This window comes from Ochotona curzoniae, unplaced genomic scaffold, assembly GCF_017591425.1.
Source record: "Ochotona curzoniae isolate NIBS_2020 unplaced genomic scaffold, NIBS_Ocur_1.0 contig_1274, whole genome shotgun sequence".
In the NCBI taxonomy this organism is placed as follows: Eukaryota; Metazoa; Chordata; class Mammalia; order Lagomorpha; family Ochotonidae; genus Ochotona; species Ochotona curzoniae.
This window is the reverse complement of record NW_024465023.1, coordinates 530,127-542,483: the sequence shown is the minus strand read 5'-3', so window position 1 is coordinate 542,483 and position 12,357 is coordinate 530,127. Positions and strand designations below refer to the sequence as shown.

Sequence of the window (12,357 nt, the reverse complement as noted above, 5' to 3'; positions counted from 1 at the left end):
AATTACGAGGAGAGACAGACACAGAGAGAGTTGCTGTCTGCTAATTCACTCCCCAGATGGCTGCAACAAACGGCCAGGGTTGTTTCATCTCGATCGTCCACATGGGTGCAGGGGCCCAATTACTTAGCCATCTGCTGCTTTCCCAGGCATATCAGCAGGGAGCCGAATTGTAAGTGGATCAGCCAGAATTTTAATGAGCACTTACGTGGGATGCAGTGTTGCAGGAGGTAGCTTAACCTATTGTGCCAAAATGTTGGACCCAGGTGCTCTACGTTTCTAAGATTCCATTTAGTGCACTGTTTGGAGGAGCATATTTTACATTAATACTAATGCCAAAATATAAAAATCTTGTATTTTGGGAGTTTCATGTTAAAATCTTTCAATATTGTATTGTTAGAGACTGTAAGCCCTATAGTAAGCCAGTGCAGTTGCATAGTTTGTCATCTGATGTATCAGATAAAGACAACTTTAATTTCTCCTTTCATTTGAAAACAGCAATATATTGGTGGTCTGAATTTGTTTTTGAATTCCATTGTTAGCAAATATCTTCGGGAAAAAATATTTGCATATTGAATGTTGCAGAAAAACATTTTGAGAACCTGTATTCAGAAACAGGAATTTCATCCACTCGGCTAGCAGTTCAACATCAAATTTAGGAAAAATTTGGCATTAAAAAGTGAGAATGTGTATTGCTTGATGCTTTCCTTGTTAAATTTAGGGTGCCAAGAGAAGCCATTTTGTCCTGATTGCTGGAGAGCCAATAAGAGAACCTGTTGTACAACATGGTAAGCCACAGACTAAGATAAACTTCTTGATTAACTTCATTTAGAGTTATTATCCATATATTGTGTTATTGGGAAGAATATCTGAAGTTCTGGCCTGTGTCTCCATCCACAATGGGAGGATTTTGTTTCAGTTCTCCATTGTCAGAGGAAAACATATACATGGCATTTGTTCATACAGCACTTAGAGCCATGGGTAGGACAAAACTAGTGATTTTCTGTTCAGTTTATTTAAACCAGAAATAGATATAGTTCACCAGGAATCTGAATGATCATTTTTAACTTTACCAAAAAGTAAGTTGTCAGGTTCCTGCCTTAGTCTCTTTTCTGTTTTTTTTTTTTTTAAGATTTATTTATTTTGTTTTTTACTTGGAAGTCAGAATTACAGAGCAAGATTACACATCTGCTGGTTCATTTCCTACATGACTACAGTGGCCAGGGCTAGACTGGGCTAAAGTCAGGAATTAGGAGGTCCAACCTAGTCTCCTATGTGGTACAGGGAACCATGCATTTGAGCCATCTTCTGTGGCTTTCCACAGGTCATCAGCTGAGGGCTGCATTGCAAGTGGAACAGCCAGGACTCAAAACGGGTGCTCAGATGGGATGCTGGTGCCACAGGCAGGGGATTAGTGTGCTACAGCCCTGCTCCAGCTCCATTAGTCCCCTTTCTGTTACTATACCAAAATGTCTGAGATAGGGTAATCTACCAAGAAAAAGATATTATTCGGGTTCACCATTCTGGAGGCTAGAACATCGAAAAGTTTAGAGCCAATGGGACCTTGTGCTGCTTCATCTGATTTCAAAAAGTAGACAAGCCCATGGTGGATGGTGGTGGGCGGAGTATAAAAGAGGCACAACCCGCTCAGTGAGTTCACTTGGCAGTGGGGGAGGGGAGGGGCTCACTGTGTGACAGCCTGCTCTCGCTGTGGTCGTGAGAACACCCCTGTGAGAACAGCATCAAGCCACTCCACTCCTAACGGCCCCACATTCAGCACTGCCTTGGCAGCAGTCACACTTGACTGTGAGTTTTGGAAAGGAGCAAACATAGACTACAGCAGATGCTGTCCTTGTCATTGGTTTTGTTCTTTGTGAAAACTATGAACTTCTTCGGAATAGTATTTCTTTGGTAGCTTCTACAATTTTTATATTATTCTCTTATTTTTAAAAAATGAGTGGAAATAATTGTCATGTCTTCGAAGTAGTGTGTAGTTGGAGCACAAAATCCTGGCCTAAATATTTATGGCAGTGACTTTACTTTTTTAAGCCTCGACTTCCTCATCACATTGTTGTTTGATTAAATTAGAAATGTCAAAATATTTAGAACTCAGCTTATTATTTAGGTAAATACCTGCAAAGCACAAAATATGTCTAGGTCATATTAAGTTATTCAATCCAACATGTATTACTTTGCCTTTCACGAGTTCCCAGCAAACCCAAAAGTTTCAGATAAACCCCAGCTAATAATAAATTTGAAGAACCAGGACTGCTTTTTAAAATATTCTTCTTTTGTTCCAACAATAGCTAAAGGGTAATCTTAGGTCAGATCCAGACATCCTACAACAGCTGCCCCCGTGCCCAGGCAAACAGCTTACCTCGTCTCCACACATCTCTGCTGGACCGCAGTGACTTTGACGCTCATCGTTTTGCGCCATTTTGTTTATTTTGGTTTTTAACTTTTCAAATCCAGAATTGTAAGTTTCTCTTCTACCTGTACATGTTTAAAGACAGCCATGACCATCTCTCAACTATATGGGAAGCAGAATTCGTTTCCTCAATTAGGCCTTGCTTCTCTTGTCTTATCTGCCAATTCCTTGTGCCAGGCTGTTCTGCTGTTCAGCTGCGCTTGAATTTTGTTTCAAATTAAGAATTATAAATACACACCGTGTCTAGTGGTAGAGGAAAACATGGTCATCCAGAACTTTCTGAATGTCTCCTTCTGCCCTAGGTCCATTTGTGATGAACACAAATGAAGAGATTTCTCAGGCCATTCTTGATTTCAGAAATGCAAAAAATGGATTTGAAAGGGCCAAGACCTGGAGATCAAAGATTGGAATCTTGTGAAGAGCACAAGAGAAGGTCTTTCTGTTTAGGATTTTGCCATTTGTGACTTCCAGCCAGTCAAGACGTTCATTTTTGGAAGCCAACTTAACTGGTACTTCTGAACAATGCCATGTGAAAATGACGAGTAGTTTTTGCAGCAATGCATTTAGGATAAACGTCAGTAAACCTCATCATTGCTTCTTCAAAAACCAGCCTTTTTCAGTTTGACCTAAATTGCTAAACTTCTATTAAAAATGTTCTGAGGGCAGGCGTTTGATGCCCTCATCCCCTAGGAAAGAGCTTGGCATGGAGTCTGGTTCCTGACTCCAGCTAACTACGGATGTGTACCCATAGTTACAGAGAACAGAGAAAATCACTGGTATCCTACATGGGTGCAGTTCCCAAGGCTTTGGGCCATCCTCAACTGCTTTCCCAGGCCACAAGCAGGGAGCTGGATGGGAAGTGGAGCAGCCGGGACGCGAATCAGCACCCATATGGGATTCCGATGCCTTTAAGGGGAGGATTAGCTAATTGAGCCATTGTACCAGGCCCTCTTTTTCTGTCTCTTCCTTCCAAATAAATACAAATTTTAAAAATGGTCTTAGGAATGTTTGCTGTTTTGCACATGCACATGGACGTTTTGTTTGTTTTGTGCCTAAGTGGGGCTTTGAGGCCTCTTCGGTTGCTTTCTGTGTGTCACTGGCAGTAGACACTTGAGCATCTGAGGTCCCCTGCTAAGCGACGCTGTTGTTACACAACAGTCCAGACTGTGTGCTGCGGTTTCATGTTACAGGTTATCTGAGCATTGGAGGCCGTTTTTAAAGCTGCCCTGCCATGCGTGGGGACGCAGCAGGATTACAGCCAAGACTTCCCTGCACTCTGCCAAAATCTGTGGCAGATTGAAGACACATGCTTCTGCAAGCTTCCATGAAGATTGTTAAAAAAAAGTTGTAATCCAGAGGTGGGTAACAGCTTTCTGTGGCTGCAAGCGTTGGTGACCACACCACGTCCTTGCAAGGCAACTTGAACCTGAGGCTTAGGTGGAAGACTTTTTAAAAAATTTTCCTGGGTGTGAAATGAATTTAGACTGCTTTCTAATTTCAGATGGACTATGTGTCCGTCTCTTCATTATTTTTGGAGTGTGAGAACATTTTAGCTTTTTTTTCATCTCTTCCTGTCCAGATTGTGCAAAAACATAACCTTGCCTAATTTGAAGTCATTTCATCGGATTGTGATCACAAGTGATTATTTGCTTTTTTTCTGTGTGCAGTTGGGAGTTTTGAACTTTCTTTCTGGAGAATGCTTTTTGAACCCATTTGCTCTATCTGCTTGATGCCAATTGCTTAGTGATCCAGGCACCTTAAAGTATTCAGAATGTACCGAGAGTGGGCAGTGGTGAACCTCTGTCTGTTGTCTTACATCCAGCTGCTGCACGGCTCCGTTGGCCACGCACCTTCAAAGGTAAGTGAGCTCAGTGATTCCTGCCATAACGCCTCTTTTATTGGGTTATGTAGAGGGCTTGCTTTCTCTGTTTTCTGTATTTCTGAAACAATGATAAAACTTAAAGACATGCATAGTAATGGACAGGGTATTGACTGTTTTGTTTCATACACTTACTAACCTTCATGTTATGATAATCTGAAGATGCTTGCTTTGGGGTGTTTATGGAGTTCTAACACAGTCTTGCTTTCAGCTCTATCTGTGCATGGCACAGTGGTTTCCTTGTGAGGCCCTGATTTGTTTTGATGACACACATAACTGATTATTTGTGACCAGCAAAGGCTGCTTCCTTTATTCTGTAAAACCGAAAGTTCCAATGCCTTTAACAGATGTTTTTTTATTTGGTCTTCCAAATTACCAATTGTCACCATCTGAAAATACATTTTCTCAGAGGCGGTTTTGATTTGCTTTGCTTTGCTTTTTAAAACCTGTGTAGCATTCAATAGTAATCAGATCTTTGATTCTGTGAGCAAACAGCATGCAGAACCCAATGAATGGAAAGTGATATAAAAGGAAATTAATTGGGCATTACTGACTGCTAAAATAATATTTCACCCATTTATGCATTACATAGGTTATGTACTTTTAAGCTGTGTATTTTGAAAATAATTCAAATGTAAATGTTTCAACTGAAGTGTTGCTAACTCATTTATTTGGGAAATTTATAACATAACAGACCATCAAATGTGGGCATGACTTGATGTAACTGTTTTAGGACATGTATTTTCAGCAGGGGTAATTAATGTCTTTACCCAACAGGAGAAAATTGAGTTTGGGAGTAAGAATGTCTTTCTTGTGCTGTGAAGCATAGCTACCCATCAAGTAAAGAAAAGGCTATGTATGCCTGTGCAGAACAGGAGGGCTAGAGAGACTCCTGGTGGGTATTAGCCCTGTGCTGAGGGCAGGCACTATTAGTAAAATGCAAGGTTGGATAACACCGTGTTTAGGGTAAAGTTGTCTTGTCTGTCAAGGAGTCTACATATTAATGACTTTCTGAATTCTAACTGTACTTGAACTGCTCTTCACTGCCACTAGTGTACTGTTTGGATCTCATTGCTACATTGTAGGTGAAAGGAAATCCCATTTTGGGCACAGGCGGCAGGGGGAAAGAAGTCTGATCAGCTTCAAGCAGTTAAGACTTTTCAAACTGTACGCTCTGATTAAATCCACGACACAGAAATCCTCTGGCTGCTTTGGGTCCATTGAGTATTAAAGTATTTCCAGTCAACTTTAAGGTGTCAGTTTACTTCATGGTGTAAGAGATGAAACTCAGAAATATGTAATATTTGGGCCTGGCACAATAGCCTCGTGGATAAATACTCACCTTGCTTGTGCCAGCATCCCATGTGGGTACTGGTCCGTATCCTAGCTGCTCCATTTCCCATCCATCTCTCTGCTTGTGACCTGGGAAAGCAGTGGGGGATGGCTTGTATGGGAGACCAGGAAGACCAGGCTCCTGGCTTTGGATGCACTCAGCACTGGCCCTTGCAGCCACTTGGGGAGTGAGCCAGCAGCCAGAAATTCTTTCTCTCTGTCTCTTCATAAAATCTGCGTCTCGAATAAAAATAAATCTTTTTTAAAAAAGTAATATTCTTTAAGGGGTCAAATATTTAAAAGTGCAGAAATACCAAATGTTTGTTAGGTGTTCTAGGTACAGTGAAGTTTTAAATTTATTGTTTTCATAGAAAGTTGTTTAGTTGGGCAATGAGGAAAGCAGTTGGTGTTTTCAGGCAACAGAAAGCATGATTCTATGTGGCCTAATACTAGGTTTGCCAAGTTCTTTTCTATCAGACTTTCCTTTTGAAAATGAAGCTGTGTATACTGGGAATGTATCCGTCCAACCCTCAGCTAAATTATTTCTGCTAGTAAGGCGACAATTGCCTCTGCTTAGGCAGATATTTCGGTCTCAATGTGAGTAGCTGGTGACAAATAATGTGGTATATTATAGTGTGCTTTTTTTTCCCTCTCCCCCACCCCACCCTTAAAAAAAACTGGTGGGTGGTTCCTATTCTGTCCCCTCACTGTCCTTCCTCCGCTTCCACTGGGCACAGTGCTCGGCACAAAAGTTATTGGAAATGTTTTTTATTAAGTTCTTCTTCATGTTGACCTTGAAGTTAAATGTGTTGAATTACTTGCTTTATTACACCAATCTGTTTTAACATAGCCAGTCACTTGTGAGTCTAGCTGGTGGCTGGTGCTTTCATATCATTGTAGTACATGAGTGGCCTCCAGGGTACAATGGAACTCCCTGTGTCTCACATCATGAATATGGTAGTCCTTGTGTGACTTAGCTTTCAATTTGAAATTCAATTCATGTCTGTAGATGACTCCTGGCAGAGACCATTTCTAGAAAAGGAATATATTTGTACACACAGGTGATTCATGCAGAACTGGATGGAGTAAAATCTGGTGCTCTCACGTTTATTATTACAACATTGCATAGCGAATACTAGAGAAAAAAGGGACACAAATGACAGCAAAATCGTTTCTGAGCACATTTTCAGGCATGTTTGGTGTGAGCACATTTTCCTTCCATGTGCGATGAGCAGAGTGGATGGGAAGTATATACAATTAGAAATGTGATTGAGATGAGATGAGACAGAAGTGAGATTAAATATCTCTTTTTGATGACTTTATGGCAGTAAGTTCACTTTTCTCTCTCCCTTGCCTCTAGTTCTTACAGGCCTTACCAAAACACTGGGGATTATAAGGCAAAGACAGCTTAGCTCCCATTGTGCCATGGAAGCCTGGGCTGGTTGTGTTGTCCTAGTATGTAAACAATCTACTTTATCCTCCTTAGAATTTTCCAATATTTGACCATTCATTCTTTTTTTTTTTCAATGAGTCTTGATGGAACACCTAGAATGTCCTAGGCATTGCTCTAGGGGCTCAAAATGTATTAGGAAATAAGATAGTGTTTCAACTCCCTTGAGACTTATGTTCCACATATGACAGGTGGAGATAGACCACTTAAAAATCTGTTTGGGGAGGGGATGCTGCCAGGTGGGTAGGTTAGACCTCTGATTTGGCCATGTAAGTGCAAAGTCCTGAAGGAAGTGAGAGACAGAGACCACTGTCAGTGCAGTGGCTGTGGTGGCTACAGGGAGTTGGCTGGGGGTTAGCTGAGGGAGCAGTGTGGCTAGAGGCCAGAAGTACAGTCATGGAGGTCAAAGAGGTAGCCAGGGCATATCATGTCAAGTGTGGCTATGCTCCTATAGAATATAATGGGCATGGAAATTTGAATTTTATACCACACATCATGACATCTTTTGTTTCAACCATTTAAAAATGTAAATAATCATTCTTAAGTCAGAGGTTATACCACAACAGGCTACAGCCTGTGTTGGGTCTACAGGTCATAATGTGAGCCAAGTGATATCTCATTACACTACTTATCTTCTTTATGGTATGCACCTGTACTAGACTTTTCTTATTTGCTCATGTGTCTGCTTATTGCTTGTTGTTATCCACTAAGATAAAAGCTTATTGAGAAGAGGAACTTTTAGTTGTTTTGCTTACTGCAGTATTCCTGTAACCTAGGACAAAATCTGTAACAGAGTGGTTACTGAAACAGTCCAGTTTACTGTTTTAATAAGACTAATTGCTGATATCCAAATCCATGCATGTTCAAGTCCCTTGCACAAAATAGCATTATATTTTCATATAACTTGTGTATATCATCCCATACTTTAAATCCCCTCAATTACTTACTATGTCTAATGTCATGTGCATATCATGGAAATGTTTGTTATACTGTAGTGTTTAGAAAATAATTGTGAGAAAGAATCTGCACATGCTCAGTATAGATGTAATTTGATGGGGGTAGGGAGATGTTTTCAGTTTGCTATTGGTCGATCCCTTGGATATGGAACCTACAGAAGGATAACAGGCAAGTGGCCATAGGAATTTGAGATGTCAAGTTGTGAACTACTGTGTTAATAGTCACAAACATCTACTCTCATGATGGCTAGTGTGATTTCATGATTTTTTTTTAATTCTGAGGCATTTTTTCCTAAGGCAGTATATTCACCATGTACTGTTTTGCTGTGAGCATAGGCTAGGATTTGAACATATGTTTCTAAGAGTCCTGTAGTGTGCTTCCAGTCACAAGCCATTCTCTAAGGTACTCATCTATAGGAATTGAAGTTTTAGAAGGAATGCACCTTAGCTCATATTTCCACTCTTGATGGAAAAAAAGAGATGGATACAGCAGCATGTGGCTGCATAGCTAGTCTAGACAAAATTGAGTGCCATGAAGCCTCTTCATTTCTGAGAACCTAAGATTTGCTTCATATGTTTTATCTCCACTAGGTGGTTTGTGAATACATAGTGAATAGTTAGATACATTATTAGTCAGGCTAGGCTAGGATGTGCTGCAATAATAAGCATCCCCTCAAAGACAACAGAGGTTTATTTCTTGCTCATACCATATGACCATCCTGGCTCCAGGGTCAACTTCACATCAAGGTGAAGCTGGCTGAACAACTAAACCTTGAATATTGCAAATCACTATGACAGAAGGAGAGAGAATTCTGGAGAATCATGTAAAAAGTTTAATGCTCTGCCCTATCAGGAACACACATCACTTCCAGCCATAGCCTCCTTGGCCCATTGCTACATTAGGTCACAAAAGGCCAGGATGTGCAGTCCTGCTGAGCACTTAGGAGATGTAAATCTGGAAATACTTGGTGGATAGTATTTAATGACAGTCTTATACAATTTTGGTCACTGAAATGCCTCTGCACATCTCTTTGACTATGGATTGTCAAAGCCATACCCTGCCTTACAACAGTGCCGAAGAATGAACTGGCTGGAGCAGAGTGAGACAGAGTAGAATGAGGAAAATCCATTGATTTCCATCTTGCCTTCTTTAGTGTATGGAGACCTATGCTTACTTTAAGAAATCAGTGTCCATGTTCTGAGTCACTATAGTGGGGATGTGGAACACCATGAATGGGCATCAGAGTAAAGGGTGCTGCAGGAAGCCAGGTTTATTTCTGCTGTTTAGCAGGCTCCTTCTCCCTGAGTATAGGAAAGCTGTACACGCCTTGCACTAAACATTTGTGGAATGTCTACAGTGTGCCAGGCACATGAGTAGAAGTGATGTTTTAATAAAATAAAGATGTCTTAGTTATCTGCATATGTTATCAACAGCCAAGGAGTTCATTTTGGCCTACAGTAAGGATAATTTCAATTCCTGAAATTTTAAGTAGTATTATAAATTTTTATAATGAGTTTCTTTCTGTTATTCACTGCATATACTAAATAAGTGTTGGAGATAAGCATTGCTTCCTTGGAATCTAAATTTTGCACACATAATTTCTTTAGAGAGAAAAATGACTGTTGCAGAGAAAATATGAAAGAGTATAATTCTGATTGAGTGGATACTCTGGATTCAGCCTGAGAGACTGCACAAAAAGAGTAGAGTTGGATGAAACATAAAAGCAGGATTTACAGTGATGTGCTTGGTTCCTACGTATGTTGTCATGATGAAACTGGATCACTGGGCATTTAGACACTGCAGAGGACATTGGTAAAGGTAGAGGAAAAAGAGATGAGTGAGTGTTGGTAGGGGACCACTAGATCTTTTGGGGGAGCTGTGAAAGGGGGCATGCTGGACTGATTGCCAGTGGCACAGCAAGCTGATACCCTTCCCACCAAATAGCTTTTGCTACCCTGGTTGAAATAGGGGTATGGTGGTTGACTGTTGCCACAGTAGTGCTCTGTACCAGTAGTTTCTCATTACTTATGTCTCTGTGGCTCAGCTAAGAGTCAGAATGTCAAGGCTCAAGCCGTTGGTCTCTCATCCTCCTTGACGCAAAGGCTGCAGCAACATATGCTTACAGTAATGGGTGGAACTGTGGAACCAGGCAATCAGACCTCTGCTTACATTATGTTCTGTAATGCTGCAAGGGTCCAAACACATCACATAACCCAAGACCAATAGAGTTAAAAATTACACTTCTCCCATAGAAGGCAGCCAAGGGCATGAAATTGCTTGGAACAATAATCAAATCACCACAAATGCATGAACTATTGGGTTTTCAGATAAGTAACAGAAAGCCTGTCATGGATATAGTCTTGGGCTTTTCAGAGCTTACTTTTGTAGCGAGCCCAGAGCTGGCATGTCACTCATGACCATCTCACACTCATCTGACCCTATATTTCCTAAGTACAGCTGTATCAAGTGGAAGCATGGGCATTTGAGTAGAGCAGAGACTTAACATATGTAAAGGAGTAAGGGGTGGGCATAGGCACCTCCCCAAATGCAGGGTGACTTGGCGGGAGAGAAAATCATTAGCAATCTTCATCAAATTGTAGGACAAGGAGATCTCTGGCTTCTGTACATTGTTCCTGCGTTTATAGTTTGTTTCCTCCAATTCTAATCAGAGATCCTGAATTTCTTATCTACACATTTAAAGAATCGCAGAGCCATCAGCGCCTTGATTCAGTGCCAGCTTGTTTTATTTTTAAAATTATTAGATCATACAATGGACGTTTTTCCCTTTTGGCGTGTCATTCCACAGAGTTTGCCACATACATGGATTTCTGGAGCCACAACCATAGTCAGGACACAGAATTCACCTATGATTTCCCACATTCATTCTGTTACCCTTTTAAAGTCAGAACCTCCTCCCAACCTCTGGCACCCACTGACCTGTTCTCAGCCATTGTTTTGGGTTTTTGAGAATGCCATCTAAATGGAGTCATATGGGGTGTAACTTGTTGAGATTAGCTTTTCTTTCACTCATATCGCCTTTAAGATCGATCCAACTTATTGCATAAACCCGAGGTGCATTCTTTTTATTGCTGAATAATATTCCAGGAATTACTTAACCATTTCCCCATTGGATGACACCTGGATTGTTTGCAGATCTTTAACTATTGTGAACAAAGTTATTATAAACATTCATATACATATTTTTGTGTGAGCGTAAGACTTTATTTATCAAGGACAAATTTCTAGGAGTAGGACTGGTACAGCATATGGTAAGCATATGTTTATGAGAAACTACCAGCACATTTGCCAGAGCTTTACACCACGTACAGGCAGTTTGGGGCCATGTGACTCCCTGCTCCCACCTTTCCAATAAGCCGTGCAGACAATAGAGGGGTTTATGATGCTAGGCAAAGCTTCCTCGGGGGTGAGGGGGTAATTATTTCCCCTTGAGCTCTATGAGAGGCAAAGTCACAAAATCTCAACTCAACTTACAAGTCTAATATGGCCCATGCATTTTCCTTGATGGGTAGTGGGGGAAGAACATGTGTGGCAGATAGCTGGGAGTGAGGTATGACAGTGCACCTTGGACCTGAAAGTGGGAAAATTAGTAGTTTCTGCTAAGCCTTGACCTTCAAATTAAAGATTAAATGCAAGATTTTTTTTTCAATGAAACAGAAGGTGCTAAGAGGTGATGAGAACACTGAGCTATTTGTAGTGTAACATAATCCACCCCCAAACCCACCTCAAAGGGGTGAGTAACAAGAGAACGGAGACCCTAGGAGAGTTGTGTGGAATGTATTCCCTCTTTAGGTCACACCAATCTTCCTGCCTATTGCAAATGCAAGATGTTACGAACCACCCTCCTTAAAACCAAATCTCATGAATATACAGTTCCAATAGAATTTGACAAAGAAAACAATGCCAATGACTTGTTAAAATTTGTTTATTTGATAGGTAGGCAGGGAGTGCTGTGGGGCTTACATCTGCTGGTTCACTTCTGCAGATGCTCACAATGGCCACGAGCTATAAACTCAATCCAGGTCTCTCACATGGGTGGCAGAAACCCAACTACTTCTACTATCTCTGCTGCCTCCCTGGGTTGGCATCAGCAGGAAGCTGGAGTCAGGAGAAAGGAACTGAACCCAAATATTCCCATGTTGGCTACAGCATCATAACTGATGTCTTAACCACTTAGTAGGTCAAATCCCATCCCACATCAATGTTGTTAAAAGCTCTTGAACACAGTGAGAGAATTTTAAACCCAGTGGGAATTTAGCAAAGTTGGTCTACGTTTTCATATCTGGAACAGGGATT

General features: G+C 41.0%; 2 protein-coding genes across 4 annotated transcripts in view; both read left to right on the top strand.

The window, feature by feature from the left end:
• PIR (pirin) overlaps window positions 1-3,246 on the top strand; it is a 72,701-nt gene extending 69,455 nt beyond the window's left edge. For both annotated transcript variants that reach the window (XM_040997452.1, XM_040997445.1), the window contains exons 9-10: window positions 719-785; window positions 2,728-3,246. In XM_040997452.1, coding sequence (XP_040853386.1) covers window positions 719-785; window positions 2,728-2,843 — 183 coding nt within the window. In that variant the 3' untranslated portion in view covers window positions 2,844-3,246. The remainder of the gene's footprint in view (window positions 1-718; window positions 786-2,727) is intronic.
• A 141-nt stretch (window positions 3,247-3,387) lies between these two features.
• Window positions 3,388-12,357, top strand: part of VEGFD (vascular endothelial growth factor D) — a 28,715-nt gene continuing 19,745 nt past the window's right edge. The window contains exons 1-2 of one of the 2 annotated variants that reach the window (XM_040997407.1): window positions 3,388-3,783; window positions 4,093-4,283. In XM_040997407.1, coding sequence (XP_040853341.1) covers window positions 4,197-4,283 — 87 coding nt within the window. In that variant the 5' untranslated portion in view covers window positions 3,388-3,783; window positions 4,093-4,196. The remainder of the gene's footprint in view (window positions 3,784-4,092; window positions 4,284-12,357) is intronic. The other variant, XM_040997418.1, reaches the window with a different exon arrangement.